The sequence below is a fragment of the Zingiber officinale genome, chromosome 11A (genome assembly GCF_018446385.1).
Source record: "Zingiber officinale cultivar Zhangliang chromosome 11A, Zo_v1.1, whole genome shotgun sequence".
NCBI lineage: Eukaryota > Viridiplantae > Streptophyta > Magnoliopsida > Zingiberales > Zingiberaceae > Zingiber > Zingiber officinale.
The window spans coordinates 26,854,566-26,874,344 of NC_056006.1; the positions used below are offsets into that span (position 1 = coordinate 26,854,566).

General features: G+C 33.8%; 1 protein-coding gene across 1 annotated transcript; it reads left to right on the forward strand.

The window, feature by feature from the left end:
* Positions 1 to 1,213: 1,213 nt before the first annotated feature.
* On the forward strand, positions 1,214 to 14,112 carry LOC122032092 (damage-control phosphatase At2g17340-like). The gene is made up of 12 exons (XM_042591343.1): positions 1,214 to 1,542; positions 2,097 to 2,162; positions 3,096 to 3,162; positions 3,262 to 3,330; positions 3,412 to 3,552; positions 7,730 to 7,858; positions 8,253 to 8,339; positions 13,169 to 13,243; positions 13,331 to 13,408; positions 13,498 to 13,575; positions 13,658 to 13,720; positions 13,800 to 14,112. Exons 1-12 carry the CDS (start codon positions 1,373 to 1,375, stop codon positions 13,881 to 13,883), a joined length of 1,107 nt encoding a protein of 368 aa, XP_042447277.1. The 5' UTR covers positions 1,214 to 1,372; the 3' UTR covers positions 13,884 to 14,112.
* The last annotated feature ends 5,667 nt before the right edge of the window (positions 14,113 to 19,779 follow it).

Here is a 19,779-nt window from a genome sequence, read left to right on the forward strand (position 1 = left end):
TTTAGATTATTGTAATAATTTTTGTCAAAATTATTACATGGATCTAAATTGTTCAAAATTAGAAGAAAAAAAAAACGTAGTAACAGATTCTAGGGGGGCCAAGGAATAAAAAAGGGTGTTTGTTTATAAGTTAGATCGAACTAATTTAAATTGGAAAAGAAAGACATTAAATGACTTTGAAAGACCCAAAAATATAACAAATATATGTTTATAAGATTTAATTAATTTACAATTATGTAGTAGTTTGAACAACATTCATGTGACAAAACAAAAGTTGAGTAAAATCAAATAACTACTTGTTTTGGGATCATTACAAGTTTAGACACTTTAAAAGTGATTTTACATTAATGACAAACAACAAACTCAAATAGATAAAAGACAAAGAACCATTAGAAAAATGATAATGTGGATTAGAAAAGGAAAGAAGTTCATTAAGATAAAAAAGAAATGCCACAAATGTTTAACGAGGTGAAATAAATAAATAAATACTTTTAATTATTTAGTATTATGGTCTTGTGCTCAACTAATTCTGACATTTCTTTTGGTACACTCATTGGATAAATTTAAAAGCTCATGATAAATTTGAAAGTACAAGTGACTCCTTGTTCAACAATTATAATTGGGATTTTAATCATGAGTACTTGGGTAGTTTTTTAATGAAATAATATTTATAGTGAGAGGGAAAGGTGCATAAGAAAATTTAGAAGGGCCTAGGTGTACAGGTGATAACACAACAGTTTAATAAATTTAGAAGGATAAATTTGATAGACAACATAAACCAGTATTTTTAATGATAAATTTATTTTAAAAGTTTTTTTTCATAATTAAAACGCGTTTCAAATTTTATCCATGAAATTTCTCCACTAAAATCTCCGCATTTTAAGAAAATTGGTGACGTGGCAGAAGATGCCTTTTTAACATGTTGGCCAAATAAGATAAAATATCCAAATCAATGGATTTTTAGAAATTTCTACCATCGCATCTCAACTGTATATTTTATTACTTTTAATAAAATTGTAACAAATTGGCCTAAAAAAATCGACATTTCCCTATTTGAGATATGATTGATAATTTTTTTAATTATGTTATTTTTCGATTTCTCATTATAATCGGAAGTAAGTTTTAAAGAAGGTAGAATAAAAATTATTATCGCGTTTCTTTCCTTTTTAAAATTTTCCTTAACCGGTCAATCGGTCCTATATTACTCGTCATTTTCTGGATTTTCGTGAAAAAACAATTAGAAGATCGTTTACGCTTTAGCCTGGTTCGTGCCCGACTTCTCTTCTTCTTCCTCGTCGCACTTCGATTCTCCGCTCCACCGAGCAGAAGCGCAGGGTGAAACCCTAGTCGGTGTCGCAACCCAAAGAAGCGGATGGAGAGCTCCTCGCCGACGGTGCCGTTTCCGCTCCTCCAAACCCCTATCGAGTCCAATTACAGGGTTTGCACGATCCCCTACCGCTTCCCTTCTGACAACCCCCGCAAGGCCACGCCGGTCGAGATCCAGTGGATCGATGTTTTCTTGAACTCTGTTCCCTCCTTCAGGTTCTCATAAACTCTGTGCATGCTTTCGATCCATTTTGTCATGACCGTTGATATATGAAAATAGAGAACTTAATATACTAGGAGCTTTAACATGATAATGAAGATTGCTGTTTTCTTTTCCACTTCAATTTTTTTTTTGTATGTTAGAACAAATCAAAGCGATTGGTCTGAAGTTGGTAATTTGTTTTTCATGCTATGAATATCGTAGTTAAAAAATTATTCTTATAAGCGCTTGCCTTTTCTTTTGTTCCCTGTTTCCGGAACCACCATTTGCAGATACATGACAGTTTGATATCGAACTGTTTTTTGGCGCCTTGTTTTTTATAACTAGTGTTTTGTTTTCTACTTGATAATCAAATAGAAACATTCACATATGGTTTGATTTGAATTGGCTAATTTGGTAATAGTTACATCTTCATAGTTTCTACTTGTCTTGGTAGGGAACATTTTGATTTGCACCTTTTCTGGATTTTAGTTAGTTTATCGTTGTGTTTTATTGCATATACATCTCCAATTTATACCAGTCCCAACTGTTCCTCTCTGATATAATGCAGGCACCGAGCAGAAAATGACCCTACAGTTGTTGATGCTGCAATTAAAGCTGAAAAGTTTGCTGAGAGGTAGAGTCCTTAGGGAAGACATCTTCCTATGTGCCTTAACTAATTTTACTTTAGGAATATGCTTTTTATCATATCTTGTTGATAATGTTGTATAGTTCGCGTTGGTATTATCTTTCCAAGTGAGATTCTCAGCCAATTTGTAGTAGTTTATTGGATGTTCAGGCCACTTGAATCTTCATTAGATAATTTTGTGTTATAGTACCATTCTACTTACTCTTGTCCCTCAATCAGTTACTGTATGGAAAATAGAACTGGTCCAATATTTGCATGATGTATCGTACCCGAGATGTGGTTGGTTGACATCACCAAGATTTTTATCATAGTGAAAAAAGCATACTTGAAGAAGATTCTCGATGAGGGTTCACCTAAATTGGTGTTTGTTAAGAATATTTGTTGAGTAGTAGCTTGGGGATATCTAGGTGGTTCTTCTAGGTTGGTGACTATGTAGAACTACCATTTATGTGTAACGTAATTATTTTGAAATATTCCATCATTGAAATTCCTTTTGTTCTATTCTGCATATCACCATTGGCATACTCATGTTATTCATTTAAGTTCTTGATGTGTTCAGATTTTGTATTCTAGTAGTTGATGTCCGTCACAAGGTGGGCATCAAGAGCTATATTTTCTTGATTAGGATTGATTTAGTTGTTCAATCATTGAGATTTTTTGTCACATGATGCTAGAAAAAATTTAGTAAGCCGACCTCAACTAGTGGAATAAGGTTTGGTTGTTGTTGTTGTAGTAGTATGCAAGAAAAATTTAGTTGATATCAGGTTCCAATTTTAAGGTTGCATTTTTCTAAAGTACAGTTCCCTTTACCAACAGTATGCATTTTTGCCTAAATAATTAAGATGCCCACCAATAATGGAAGAATATAATTTATTTGTTAGCACACTTGATCTAGTTGTCTACTTTTTTTTGTTCATGAAGATATATAGCTATGCTTGAGGACATGAAGAAAAATCCTGAAAGCCATGGTGGGCCACCGGATTGCATTGTAAGCTTATATTTTTTCAGTATTTCCTCTCTCATTCATGATTCAGTTTGAATGATTATTTCAAAGCTCCTGGGTCTGATAGTTTGAGGATGATTTTAGCTTCTTTGTAGGCTTCGTGAACAGGTGCTTAGAGAATTGGGATTTAGAGATATCTTTAAGAAGGTTAAGGTAAGTGCTACTCCTAAAAGTTCTTTGAAATGATAGTCTCTTTGGTTCTAACTCTGACAATGACATACTATACTTTACTAGGATGAGGAGAATGCTAAAGCTATTTCACTTTTTGAGGGTGTTGCTCAACTGAATGATGCTATTGAAGATGATAGTCAACGTGTGGAAAATTTGGTTAGGGGTATATTGGCAGGGAACATTTTTGACCTGGGTTCCGCTCAGGTATCATTCATTATACACAATCATTACAACTCTTGCATGTGTCATTTGATATTCGTGGCCAGGTCCTGCATTTGTTGATTTTTGTCTTACATTTAGGAAATAAAAGAGAATAAATACTAGTAAGATTGGCATGCAAACCAATGTTTTCTTGTGCATCTTTTAAGTAAAGATTTCTATGCATCTGTTACACAAACTATTTCCTTTTTATTTCTACAATTTTAAAGATTGACAAAAGTGCATAAAGAAAGATAATCTGAATAGCTATAATGCAGTGAATGAAATGAAATGTCGTTCTGCCGTCCGGCACGGATGATTTTTACCCTTCCGCCGGGCGGGCACAGGGCGTTTCTTTTTTCCCGATAGAAATAAATTTTTTTATTTAATTAACTTAAACATTTCCTAAGGTAAATGTGATATTTTGAATAGGTTTTTATAAATCTAATTAAATTATCCTAATAAAACATATAAAAAATATATTTAAAAATAAAATAAATTTTATTAATTAATATTCTGAAAATTTATTTTTTAATATTTTAAATTTCATTTAAAAATTTAAAAAATCTAATAATTCTGATTTATATTCTAATATATTATTATTATTATTATTATTATTATTATTTTGTATTATTTTAAATTTCATTTAAAATTTTTAAAAAATTCTAAAAAAATAGATTTATATTCTGATATTTTTTTTTATTATTTTGTATATTTTTACTTGATATTTTTTACTATTTAAAATATATATTATTTAATTAATAATTAATTAAATGAATAAATAGTTAATTTATATAATTATTATATATAAAGTAATATTTTATATTAATTTATATACTTATTATTATGGATAGATCAATTTTAATTCGAATTATTGATAGATCAATTTTTTTTAAAGAAAACTATATTTAATTATTTTTTCTAACAATATTAAGTTGTTCAATAATTGAGAACTTATACAAAATCAATATACAACTTATTTTTATATATACCATAAACATATTTATCTTATAATTACTATAAATAAATAAAAAATACCAAAACCATATCGGCACGATACTATACGGAAATCGTATCATTCCGATCTGGAACCGAAACCTCGATATGGGTCGAAATTTTAAACCTTGCCATAATATATCTAAACTTGATGGGAAAAAGTCGTGCCCTTAGGGCTATGGTGCAATCGAAGTGCGCCCAGTTGTCACCCAACTACCCATGGTTTGATTCCTGGATACGATGTTTCTTGATTTACCCTGGCAGCCGGTAGGAAACTTCCGTGGGGCCAAGCTGGTCGCCCCAAGTTCGACGTTACCTGACTTGGTTAATCTTTTTTTTTTTGTTTTATGGGAAAAAGTAAGTATACATAGGATTAGTTCTATGATAATGTAAGAACTAAGAATAGGGAGAATGATATTTATCAGATTGTAAAAACTGGAAAAAAATATAGATATTAAATGTATAAAAGATGAAAATTTAAAGGCTCTTGTTGATGATAATATGCAAAAAAAAAAAAAAAAAAAAAAAAAAAAGAAGAAAGATGGAACAATTGTTTAATAAATTATTAAAAAGGAAAGAAGAAAATCAAAAGGTTCTTGATTAGAGATTGAAACTTATGATAGCTTTGGTAATCATATATTTGTTGTTAGATAAAGTAAGAGTAAGAAGCTTTAAAGAAAAAGGTAGGAGAAATATAGGTCGGAGAAATATTCCTGTTGATGTTTAAAAACTTGTAGAAGTCTATGGTGTATTTTAGTTACTAGGTTATTGAATAAAATTTTATTAATTAAGGTGCCAACGAATAGAGGAAAAGGGTTTATTGCTTATTTATAAGAATAATAATTATATATAATGTATTTCTATTTACAAAAATATCAAGTAAAGAATCAAATGATACGACTAGGGGTGTGAATAGACGGGATAAAAAGTTTCTTTGCTAAACACGCTTAAATGAAATTGTTAGTTCAATGTGTGTGTGATAAGTTAATAATCGTGATAGCTGAAGCAAATATAAATATACATAAAAGCCTTAAACAAAAATAATAAGGCCAACACTAGTATATACCATGATTCGGAGACCCCGCTATTACTTCATGGTGTAAGACATGTCCTGTGGCGTTACTTCTTGATCAATTCAACTAATACCTCCTTCACAAGAGACAATTAGGTAAATCTCTACAAATGAGAATGCAACCTTCATGGATGAAAATCTTGACCCATATTGATGAGATTTTTGTAAGCTTGTAATCTTGACCGAAACACGAGATTTTTCTCGACATAAACAAACCTTATACCCTCTTTAAGAGATGAAATGAAACCAAGGGTGAGAGGAGGGATTATGAAAATGCTTGATAGAGGTGAAACCTTCAAAGCTTGTCAAGCACTTGGATTTGTTTTGAATGCTTTAATAATAAAACACAACAAAATGAAAGTATTCAATGATTCTAGTGCCTAAAAGCTCTATATAATCATGCCTCCAAAAGTTAAAGCATACTTTGTCTAGTCAACCGAACACCTTTAAATATAAATATTGTCTTTAGTGCTAATGTTTCTAGTCACCTAAAGTTATGTTCTTGTGGACGGATCATCCTTCATGTCAACTAGAAACCCTTTCACATGACTTTCGCTCTAATATAAACATTCTATTTGCTTATACCCTGCATCAATTTGATAGATAAAATCTTACGAGAATGATCACACTAATTTGAAAATAAGCAAAGTGATCAAACTAAGCATTGAGCATTTGATCTCAGAAATTCATGCATTTATTTTCATAGAAATATCTGTATATCTTCCCATTCATAAGTGAAATCATAAAAAAAAAAGAGAAAAAATTTCAACCAAACTATGGAAGAACATGTAGATAGGCATGCTAAGCATCATAGGATAAAAATAAATGAGGTCAATATGATTAAGTTGTGACTTTACTTATACTAAAGGTTTCAAATCAGATCACTAGGTGCTAACTATGTGCTAAAAATCAACTTCTGCTTTTATGCGGCAAAATGAAATATAAACGCATTATCAAATTCAATAATAAAGGATGAAAAACTTTTTACTATGCTGGCACTGCATATCTAGTTGACTAACATTGTTGTTCTAGTTGATTGGCACAAGTGTTCTAGTTGATTGATACAATCATTTCACAGATGCGGCATTGGAACATGCCCATTCAATTCTAAAAACTTGATCCAATTGACTGAGTTTATTAGAATTCAAGTAGTCGCACAATATTGTGTTAATTGATGAGATTGAGTTAAAATAAACCTCGTGGGGTGCATGTTGTTTGCATACAATATTGTGTTCATTGATGAGAGTGTAATTAATATTGAATATGAAACTTGAATTTTGGGGGAAAATTTTAGACATAAAGAAATAAGAGCTTTAAGATAAGTAAAGTAAAAAAAATTGAATGTATGGAATATACAATAACACAAAAATGATCAATGGAATACTTAAAGATGGATGAGTTCAAAATCCTTGTAAGAGTTTTAGATTTCTTACTTCTATTATTAAAAAAGAAGGGGATATTGATAAAGACATAAGTCATAATTGATAGAATAGAAAATTAGTGGTTCACAGAAAGCAGAGCTCTTGGAAACTTGTGGGATTTTTGTGCCCCTTATATGCTAAATAGAAAATTTTATAAGACATCATATAGGACCAGGTTGAAGGATTGATTTGTTAGGGAATAATATGTACAAAAAGTTAATATAAAAAATATGAGAATGTTAAGATGAATTTAGGGAGCTCCTAGAAAGGATTAAATAAAATAATACTAATATTTGAGAGCAATTAGGTTTAATTCTCATAAATGATAAAATGGGAAAAAATAGGATGAGATGGTAGGAATAAGTTGAAAGATACAATAAATTTTGTAGTTAGGTGATTGAATCTATTAGAGTGGAAGGTAGGAAGAAAACAAATGTGAATAAATTAAATATAATTATTAACAAAATATTAATTTATTTTTTAATTCATAGAGCTCAGGATCAAATTCATATAACCAATCTGAAATAATTTGAATAAACAAGGTTTGATGATGATGGTGATGATGAAAAGCTTGGATGTAAAATATCACAAAACTAAATTTTCTTATATCATGGATGTTTGTTTTTTCAAATTAAAACATTTTGTTGTTGCATTAATTTATTTTTGACTTTTTTTTTTCTTTTCATTCTTGAAGTTGGCTGAGGTATTTGCAAAAGATGGCATGTCCTTTTTGGCAAGTTGTCAGAACCTTGTACCTCGACCTTGGGTAATTGATGACTTGGATGAATTCAAAACGAAATGGACTAAGAAGTCTTGGAAGAAGGTTAGCTTACTCCTTTTAGCATAAGTGTGCTTCTGTTTCTTTCTTACATGTAGGATCAGGAGTAAGCAAGATTGACCCTTTTGCCTCTCTAACATCTGCTACGTCCAAGTTCCTCACATGATGTGTTTTTTTGCTTACATGTCAAAATCACAATAACATGGTGTACAGTAATTTCTGATCTTAGACTCTTAGACTCTTATTTGACTGTGACATGGAAACTCAGATCGGTGAGGTTTCCTTCTCTAAGTTGGTACTTATCTACTTCATGTGTTGAACTTATTACAATTTCATGGAATGAACCAAATGCCTTGAGTTTCCTACTACCTGTTTCCTAAGAGCAGCTATGGAATTAAAGACTTGTACAGCTAATTGAAACTATCTTTGCTTATTGCAGGCTGTTATTTTTGTTGATAATTCTGGTGCTGATGTTATATTGGGTATATTACCATTTGCAAGAGAGTTACTTCGTCGTGGTACAACGGTAATATAATCTGTTAATTTACAGTCATCCTCTTATGAACTGAATTAAACAATATTTCTTTTCTCATTCTTTTTAGTAAAGATCTGTTGGTTCTTCCAATGCAAGGCTACCTAAGTAATCAAACTGTACCAATATCTTTGTTAATCAGCTTGTCCTTAAAAGCACCTGAGCGTGCTTATAAATGCAACAATGACTTATAGTGCTAATACACTATTTGGTTCTTGTGTATGTGGCATTTCTGTATGTAACCTTTTATCTTGATATAAATATTTCATGGGTTTCAAACAAGTTTTTACATATTGGTTTAAGGGTTATTTCAGTGTCTGACCAGACTAACACCAATCTTGTGCTGAGGTAACCTAGCACATAATATAGGTTTGCATAGGTTGTGTTGTTAATGTTGAGTTGAAAGAGGAGGGTGTGACACAACAAAAGGCCGTTCATCAGAATCAATAATCTCACCACTAGAGTCAAAAGCAGGGGAGGGTTCCTAAAGCTGATACTTATAATTGTCTTATAACTCCTAAGATAAAAGTAATAACACAAATGTTGACTTCATGAAACTTATATGAGTCATAAACTTATTCCATGCTTATAAAATAATCAAAATATTAAATTAAGAAAATTCTAAGTCTAGGCTTTCACTTCCAAGATAAAAGGAATAATCATTAAAAATATCAACTTAGCTAATAGATTCATTAAAGATAGAATAGTTTAATTCTTGAAAGCATCCATGCCATTCTTCTCTATTAATGAAAATTAAACTTTGACGAGAGTCTAGTGTATTCTTTCTAATGTCACTTGAAATGACACTTTAATATAAAGCTAGTTCACTTTATTTGTTGTCTTATTGATGTTTAAAAAACCTTGTGTTTGTACTTTGTATATTCACTAACATATATCCCTAGTTATTTACACTTTGGCCCTTTATGCTCTCCCTTAAGTTGTCTTTAAAGTTATGAAATTTTCTTTTGCTACAAATATATTCATTTTCAGGAACCTTAGATTATTTGGTTAGTAAATTTGCTAATTGATCATTAAAATTAATAAATAAAGCGAATCTCCATGTGGATTGTGTCATCTCCCTTAAGTTGTCTTTAAAGTTATGAAATTTTCTTTTGCTACAAATATATTCATTTTCAGGAACCTTAGATTATTTGGTTAGTAAATTTGCTAATTGATCATTAAAATTAATAAATAAAGCGAATCTCCATGTGGATTGTGTCATCTCTCCAATGAAATGATACTCTCTATATCTTTTTCCTTTCATGAAATACTTAAACTTCATTAACTTACTATTTATTTAAAAGCATGGGGTTTTAGGAAAAATACTAGTGTGTATAATAGATCAGACTGCATGTCTTCTGTGTGGATAATTAGCATAGAGCAACTTAACTTCAACACAACTAGTGACTAGAATGACCTAGAGGTATAAGCCTAACTATCCTCACACCTATCATGACTCAAAGATATAAAGCCTATCTTCACATCTATCATAACTCAGAAGTACAGCCTAGGTTCTTTGTTTTTAAATAAAGGTTTGATGCGAACCTATCAACCTGGTTAATTTGCTAACTTTTATTCTAAAAAAATCAAACTATTTAAAAAGGGACCAATATAGACCATCTTACATATTCATATGAGACTAATGGGAACAAAATATTCAAACTTAACAAAAACAATGTGTCAACAACTTGATTGTTAGTTTGTTAGGAAAGAGAAATTTATATGGAAAAAAATTAAAAGGGTGCCTCAATTTGAAAAGTTATAAGAAGGGCACTCTATATTCCAAAAAATACTAAGTAATTATAGTTAAAACTGCTTTAGCATGGGTTAAAGTTGCTGAAATATTGGTTAAAACTGCTTTAACATGGGCCAAAATTGCTCAAATATTGGTTAAAACTACTCCAGTTTGGTCAAATTTTGATCCAAATTACTCAAACAATGGTTAAATACTATTGGAGCATTTTTGATTAAAACTGCTACAATTTGAGTAGTCTCGACTGATTGTGACAAGATCAGTTCTTGACCTTATGTTGTAGGTCTCCAATGGATAATCCTATGGTGCTACTGCCTTTTTAGGAGAGGGTGGTGAAATAGTTATATACAATGGAGTAGGAATAGGAAGAATCAGATTAAGAATAGGAAGAACCGTTGCCATAAACTTGGGACTAGAGGGAAGTGACACGGGAGAGAACTGCACACAGGACACGTGGTTAATTGTGCTAGAGCCCTTCAAGGGATATTGGTGATTTCTTTAGATTCAAGAGTAGAAGGGTTGGTGAAGGATGGATGTCAGATGTGCTGTTTGTCAGAGAATCACGAACTAGAATCTTCAACATTTCACTTGTCCTAATTAGAGTTAGCGTACTTATTAATAGAGGATCATAAAAGTCCTTGAACTAGGTACTGGGTCCTGGAAAGGGTGTGGAGGAAGATAGCGAATCGACAACGGTCAATTGGCGGCAACGAGTGTGTGTGCGATAGAAAAAGAAGGTGAGTTGTTGACGAATGTAGAGGTTGGGAGAAATAGGTTTGTAGAAGGGACTTTAAGTGGGCAACTAGAGCCTCCGCTAGGGAGGTGGAAGGGAAAGGTGAGTTGATGGAGAAGGGCAAGGTGTTGGTCTCCTAGATTGTAGCATGTCACCTAGAGTTGCTTATGGGCAAGTTTTGAAATGTCGAGCCGTGCCACCCAAAATGCGTGGTAGTTATCATTCCGGCGTGGGAGCGACACCACGACAGTGGGGTCGCAAAGGCCTTGTGAGGTCTCCGTGAGGTTGCCGACGCGACCCCACGATGGCCTTTCACGAAGGTCACGGTGCCTCAATCGCTGGGTTGATGGCCCTTGGCCTAGGTCGTAGTCCGGTTGCAGTGCCGCGGTAGCCTCTGTTGGGCACGGAGGGTGCAATGACCTCGCAACAACCTCCACTAGGTCACGTCAGCCATAATTTTTTTAAATTATAAATAAAATATTAATTATATATAATAGTTATAAAATATTCTAATTTTAAAAAATAATTTTAAAAATTAATAAAATATTTTATAAAATAATTTAAAATTTTAATATATATTGAAAATTGATTATAAATTTAAAATGTTTTTTTTCAAAATATAATTCTTAAACATTTTAAATAAAAATTAAAAATTTACAAATACATTCAAAAAATTATTTAAAATCTTCAAATAATTTTATAATTATCTTTGAATCTTTCAAATGATTTTATAATTATAAATTTAATTTTAAAATTTGAGAATTACTTATTTTTTAAAATATTTTTTATAAAAATTAAATATATATTATCTTTTGAGAAAATATTGAAATATGAACTCAACATATCAAAATATAGAGCATATTTAATAATCACATTAATAAATTAATATACACTTATATTTAAAAATTAAAAAAGTACCGAAATATTATCGGTATGGCACGATACAGAATCAAAATCGTATCGTTCTGATCAAGAACCGAAACTATGGAATGGGTTGAAATTATAAACCATGCTTATGGGGTTTGTTGGCAGTGACATTATAGAAGTTGGGTGAGCTCATTGAGGTGGGGGTGGAAGGCAAGATAGTAGAGTAGCGATTGGGTGGAATTCGAGCAAACAATGGCCAAGTGATGTGGTGGGATATGCAAGGAGGAATCAAGAAGTTTTGTGTAAGGCATGACGGAATACTGAATATTGAATAAGAAATTCAACTTTGATATCAATTGATGCAATACAAGGAACTACAATTTCAAAGGGCAGCCCGATGCACGAAACTCCCGCCAGTGTGGGGTTCGTACCATATTGGGTCTATTGTACGCAACTTAATCTTGTATTTTACTCTTGCTATTTCCACGACTCAAAATCGTGACCCCAAGATTACATGGTGATAACTTTTTATGTTGCGCCAAGCCTCCCTTTCTAAGAACTACAATCTCACTTAAAGAATATAACTTGTGAAGAAAAATATTATTAAAATGAAAGATGATTAGCATGGGGAAATTGAGATTTGTTTTCATGAATTCAGCCTAAGATATTCCAAGAAAGAAATAATCCTATACTTGAATATACTTAAAGATTCAATCAAACTTTGGAATAACTTTCCTATTCTCTAATTAAGATAATTACCAAATCAAAGACCACCTCATTTGACTTATTTTTCTAAATAAAAATGACCAAAATAAGACTTTACAACTTTTAAAAATTATATTTCTGATTTGCATTAGCCAATATAAAGGTGACAAAAATGTTAGAAATAAACCCCTGGGAAGACACAACTTGGACCTTAAATATCAGAATGTACTAAAGAAAATGTTGCAGAAGCATGTTAATGGGCACTGTGAGGAAATGAAAATCGAACATGTTTTCCAAGTAATAAGCTCATGTTTATGATTTTGAGAAATCAGAGAGGCTAGAGACCATTTTTTGCAGCATTTGAAGGCTAGATTGTCCTAAATGATCATGGATTCAAATAAGAGAGGTCAGCCACTAGAACAAATGAATGAGCAAGAACAACCATAAGTATCTGATACAATTCTGGAGATGCTTTTATTGTAAAGCATTAGGTATGCAAGTAATGGATGAAGTACATTATATGCATTTGTGAGTATGTGGAAACAGTTTGCTTTCTAGAATCACAGATTAGCAAAATGCTAGTCAATGACAAACCACCCAGCTCGTCTCTTTTGGTTGCAAATATTTTATTTGTTATGCTTTCTATTAAGATGAATCTTTTGTTAGTTTTTTCTCCATGGTTTTAGATGCTCCTTCACTGTATTTGCAGAAAACTGTTCAAATCCTCATTCTCCTGACACTTCTTTTTTCTCTTGCTTTACCCAGGTAGTTCTAGCGGCAAATGATTTGCCCTCTATCAATGATGTAACTTACCCTGAATTGGTTGAAATAGTCTCGAAGGTAAATATCGACGTCACACTTCTGTTTTTTCCCAGGTGCTATATGAGAATGGCTTCTTTCTGATGTCTCTATCTGTTCTTTTCGCAGCTCAAGGATCAAAATGGGAAGCTAATGGGAGTTGACGCATCTGGCCTTCTGATTGCAAATTCTGGAAATGACTTGCCGGTAAGATGCAAGATACATTGACCTTAATGGATTGTTAAATTTACAAAACTTTGTGGTCAATTATATTGTCTGATATTGAGATATTTCAGGTTATTGACCTTAGCTGTATATCACCGGATCTAGCATACCTAGCAAGTGATGCAGACTTGGTTGTATTGGAGGGAATGGTAAACTATCTTTGTGACAGACTAAAAGCACATTTTATTGTTTATGTTATCCATTACATATATATATATTTCCAAATTCTAGGGAAGGGCAATAGAGACTAACCTGTATGCTCAGCTAAAATGTGACTCCATCAAGATTGGAATGGTACTGTCTACCATTTTCTTCCATTTTATATTTATTTAGCAAAATCTCGGATGTTTAGTTTCCGTTATTTTTCTGGTAGGTTAAGCATCCGGAGGTAGCTCAGTTTTTGGGAGGCAGGCTGTACGACTGTGTATTCAAGTATAACGAAGTTATAAATTATTGAGGCACCTTCTGCATTCTTTCTTTTGTTCAATTATTCTTATAGTCCACTGTCTGTCTATCAATCATCTGGAAAGAACATTACATGGATAAATAGCAGCAAACTAATTGTAGCTTTTGGCCAAAAATTTGCAAGTAAAACGTATGAAAGTACAAAAATAATTCATTTATATGTATGTTTCAACGGTTTAAAGTGTCAAAATGAAGTTTTAGATGGAGATCAACCATTTTCATTGATTTTTACCTTTTCGTTATACCTGGTCGTATGTCTTCATTTCATGGCCTGTGTGCATTGCAATTGGCATATATACATCATCTGGAAAGTAATTGTAGATCCTTCCTAGATTATAAATTAATCACAGATCATTGCCATAATCTATTTTGCTAGTACTACCAGACTATTAATTGAGTCGTTAATTGCCCTTTCTTCTTGTTGTTTCAATGATCAAGTATTTGCTTCTTAGGTTATTGCATTTGATGATTAAGTGGTAGTTCTTGAGTTTGAGTCAATTGCTCTTCCTCTTGTTGGTTGTTTTGATGATTAAGTGGTTGAGGGTGAGCTACTTGTGTTTGAACTCATTGTGGAGGCAACGCTGCTATCTGGCAGAAGCCCGATTGGGGTTGAGGGGGGAGGAGGGGTGGCGTTAGTTATAGGCAAGGGGCACGGGGTAGTGGTGGCTCAGCCAGTGAAAGATGGGAGCCTGGGGTCATCAAATGTGCATGTGTAGATTGCTTGGCATATGACTGTGGGGCATCCGGGACCTTTTGATAGGTTGAGGTTAACTATATATTTGATAGAAAAAGAAAGTCCAATCAGGTTTGACAGTGTAGTTAACTATATAGACTAATTCATGATTATACATTTCTTGCAAATATAAAGTTTCTATTCTAAGTTGAGTTGACCAAGCCACAAATCAGTCAATTGATGAGACGCTAGTCGATTGAGTAGTAATTAAAATTCTATTAGAGTTGGTTGTGAAAAGATTGAATTGATATTTAAGGTGCATGCTTATTCAGAAGAGTCGACTGACGTGTTGAACTCAAGTGGCATGGACACCAATTAAGTCTTGAATTTTTTCAAGTCAAAGATAACACTAAGCAAGCTAGTTCTAGCCTATCGAGCTTTGTCAATTAAAAAGAAATTCATCTATTAAATCGTTAAAATTAAGATTCGATTCTTAGATATCTGATAAAATAAGAAGTTATCTTTTCTGTTATACCATTACTTCGGGGGCAAATCAAGCTCTAGTTGATTGATACCTTAAAATACTCGACTCACATTAATATTAAAACAACTGTTGAGTTTATCCATGAGGATTTGAAGGTCTAAAAAAGAGGGGCTAGGGGAGCTCGAATTACAAATCTTTCTCTTGTGTATTTTTTTTTATATTTCGAGGTTAAGGTTTTTACCTTGTAGCTTCTTAAATTTACAACTTATTTCGTATCTATTTTACAAGTTTTATAAATAAAATTCTGTCTTTAGATTTTTATGAAGGATAAAGAGTTTTATTGGTTGACTCACCTTGCGAGTTTAAAGATTGTTGAGCAAGTTCTTCTATTGCTTATTTAATTGTTGCACATTTACAATTTCATTGCAATCATTATTTTAGTCTTATCTTTTTGGATTGAGCTATTCATCTCCTCTAGCATCATACTGGTATTAGGTAGGGGTGTAATCGAGCTGAGCCGAGCCGAATCCTTGGATGGTTGAATTTGACTCGTTTATAATCGAGCCAAGCTCGAGCTTTATTTAACGAATATATTCATGGCTCACGAACTTATTCGAACTTTTATCGAGCCTAAACGAGCTTAATAAATATAAATTATAAATTTAAATATTCATTAAAAATTAAATTATATATTTTAAAAAAATTATAATATTCTTGTTAAAATTTATAATTTTATTCTAATAAATAAATTTAATATATTTGTCTATGTTTTTCATAAGTAGAGTGTAAAATCTATAAATTCAATATCAAAATTATTATTATTTTTTTTATATAAAAGTTGATTTATGAGTTTAACGAATATGTTCACGAGCTAACGAGCCGAATATTATGAAACTTGAGCTTGGTTTGTTTATCTTAACGAGTCTCATTAAACGAGCTCAAACGAGCTTTTATCGAATCGAGCTTAGAATAGTTCACGAGCGACTTGACTCATTTACATCCGCAGTATTAGGGCAAATTCTCTAGCATATTGGACTAAACAGATGCTACTGGTATTAGGGCAAATTCTCTAGCATATTGGACTGAACATCCAACGAAGATGGCCAACTATTTTTATCTTCTACATCCATTATACGAACAATTTTTATTTTGAACAATAAAAGATGAGGATGTAATAATACTTTTAGATCAAATTTGAATGTGTGATAATCATTGCACCTCCATTTGCGGAATATTGATGAAAATATATTCAAACTAGTTTGTAGTTCTTCACAACCTACTACTATAGGTTGGATAAATAGGTTTATTGCAATTAATTCATTAACATTGATCTATGCAAGGAGTTTTACAACTTGCAACCAACTAGTATTGAGGATGCATACCCCATTAGGTCGGGTTCATAGATTTTGATTTCTCTCTTGCTATACTCAAGAGTATCTCGAGTATAAGGAGTCAGAGTGTACGTTGAGCAGGATTTGGAGTGACTAAGTTGGTTGGTTTGGTGGCTTGAAGTTTGTGACTTTTTTTTTTTTTGAGAGATTATTGATACAATTATTTCTCAGATTAAGATTGATCAGTTTGGTTAAACTCAAGTTGATTCGAGCTTGCGTTTCAATATTTGGATAATATATTATGGATAACATGTTTAGACAATATGTTATTGAACAGTATGTGAGAAAGGTCAAGTAGGTCAAGAAGGATCGGTACTTGAGTAGTAAAGTCTTAACTAGAAGTTAAACAAGGCAAGTTCTAACTCGAGGGTTAGGCAAAGGGAAAGTCCAAGTGGGTCAGGGAGGACTGTATGTTTGCAAGGAAATTCCAAGTGGGTCAAGGAGGATCGCACGTTGGCAATGCAAGTCTTAACTCGAGGGTTAAGCAAAGGGAAAGTCTAAGTGAGTCAGGGAGGACCGTACGCTGGCAAGGAAAGTTCAAGTAGGTCAATGAGGACCGCACGTTGGCAAGGAAAATTGTAACTGTGATTAGGCAAAGGAAAATCCAAGTGGGTCAAGGAGGACCACACGTTGGCAAGGAAAGTCCTAACTGTGGATAGGCAAAGGAAAGTCCAAGTAGGTCAAGGAGGACCGCCCGCTGGTAAGGAAAGTCCAAGTGGGTCGAGGAAGATCGGACGTTGGCAAGGCAAATCTTAACTCAAGGGTTAGGTAAAGGAAAGTCCAAGTGGGCCAGAGAGGAGCACACGTTGGCAAGGAAAGTCCAAGTGAGTCAAGGAGGACAACATGTTAGCAAGGTAAAGTCATAACTACGGTTAAACAAGAGAAAAATCTCAGTGTGTCAATGAGGACCGCATTTGATGATCGGAAGTCCAGCGGAAAGTTGACAAAGTCCAAATGGGTCAAAACGTTGATCGGACACTTGGTAGAGAAGTCTTAACAGGTCACGGTTGACCGAACGTTGGGTAAGGGAACCCTAGACTCGGGTTAAGTGAGTTAAGACTGAGCAATCGATTGTGCTAAATCTAATCAATCAGTAGATCAATTGAGAGCCTATCTTCGCAAAGTAGAAAGGGCTTGAATCGATTGGGTAATCGATCAAGGTTAAACCCAATCGAACACATGATCGATTGGGAGAAGAAGTTTGCGAAATAGAAGGTGACTAGATCGGTTGGTTAATCGTTCAAGATCTGCACCAATCGATCAAGTGATTTATTGGGCGCTTCTGGATTGATTAACTGATCAATCAAGAGGAGTTTTTCACGAAGCACAATAGTCTCCTCGTGAGAGCATGATCGATTGAATAATCGATTGGGAGAAGTTCCCAAGTGAACAGTGGACTTCGCAATCAATTGGGTGATTGATTAAGAAGGTCTGTAATCGACTTGCTAGTCGATTAAGTAACTAAAAAAAGGGTTGTTGCGAGGTTTGAACATTTGGATGCGCTCAGATCTGACATGACAATCGATTGGAGGTAAGGCCAATTGATTGGGAGCCCTAATCTGTGGGATATAAAGGCGACGACGAAGATTCAAAGGTAACAACTTCTCTGATTCTTTCTACCAATTCTTGAAGGTTATTGAAGTAAAGTGCTGCTGTATTTCCAAGCATCAAAATGTGATCCACAACAACAAGAGATTAAGAGCAAAAGTTTCTCATTGTAGTATTCATTTCCTTATTCTTGTTGTTTCTTTTATTATATTTCTCGTATATTCTCGTGTTGGAGTTTGTACGAGGCTTCTCCATCTCTTAGATGGAGGATTTCATAGTATACTATAAGTGAGAATAGTGGACTCTTGGATTAGTCACCTCAAGAAGGTGGATTCCAAGTAAAATCAAGGGTGTTAGGACATCTCCAACGATGAGGAAGATTTTTAGCTTTTTGTGTGCCCTCACTAAAATTGAAGAAAGAGACGAACCCAGCTCCTTAATTTCTGATGACACATAAGAAAGAGAAAAAAAAAGTTAGAAAAAATCAGCGTTGTGGATGTCCTTAGCACTTGTTTCTAGTTTTCTGTTGTAACAAATCATCAATGACATGATTGGATCTAATCACCTCCCTCTAGTTTACCGGAGTATCCTAACACTCTTGAATATAACCATGCTTTTCAATCTTTATTCCACCTGCTATTTGTTGGTGTGGTTAGCACTAACGGTCTAACCCAGGTTTTGATGAATGACAAAATAGGTTAAGTTAGTTTTGTTGTTAATCTAACACTCTGACCGAGTGTTCAGGAGAAGCCCAAACAGGTCGACGGGCCGACCGGACGGTTGGCACGAAGTCCAGCTAGGTCGACGGGCTGACCGGATAGCTGGCGAGAAGTCCAGACGGGTCGAAGGGCTGATCGGACTTCTGGCAGGTAAGTAAAGGTAAGTCACTGGAGGAAAGTGACTGTGAGGACACGTCCCAGTTAAGGGACAGTAGGCGTCAGTCCAGCTTAGGTTCATTTTGGATCCCTAAATTGAGACCTTGACTAGGTTCTGGTCTCGGGAAGATAGGACCTAAATCATAAATCTATATAAACTGTTTATGCATATATTTTTATAACTCTATGTTGTAGATACAAATGTAGAGCTTCGAATTCTGCACGCGTAGCAACTGACAGAGCTTGATTCTGAGTTCAGAGTCAAAAGTTATAACCCTCGGAAGATTACTGTGTCAAACAAGTAGTTGGACGCGCCTGGGATCAACCAGATTCGAACTCTCCTCATCTGATCCGAATTTTTGGGATCTGATAAGCTCTGGAGACTCCTCCAAAGGGCTATAAAAGGAGGGGTTGAGCAAGCTTCAAAAATAGAACCCTCATATGTGCTTCAACGTATCCACACGACTTTCCGACTGCTCTGGGCTCCTGCTACGAAGCTGCTGCGCTCGACGACTGCTCCGAGGAGTTCCGATTGCGCTAGGCAGATAAACATCAACACGAAGTGCTTCATCTTTTGATCCTTAAAAGTGTTGGTAAAATTTCCTTTATTGTACTTAATTATTATAAAAGGCAAGTGCAGTGTGTTGCACTTGGTTTCATTCTTATTGTACTCGATTCTCTCTTCCGGGGGTACCGGAAGAGGTTTTTAGTGGATTGCCCATCGATAGGTCCGCAGGACTTGGGCCTTGGAGTAGGAGTCGCCGAAGTCTCCGAACCAAGTAAAAACCGCCTGTGTTATTTTTGGTGTTGCTTTTCGTATTTACTTTCCGCTGCGTACACTCGTGTTTTAAAAATCGAAAAGAAGTGTTTTTCAAAACCATGTGATTCACCCCCTCTCACATGCATCACGATCCAAC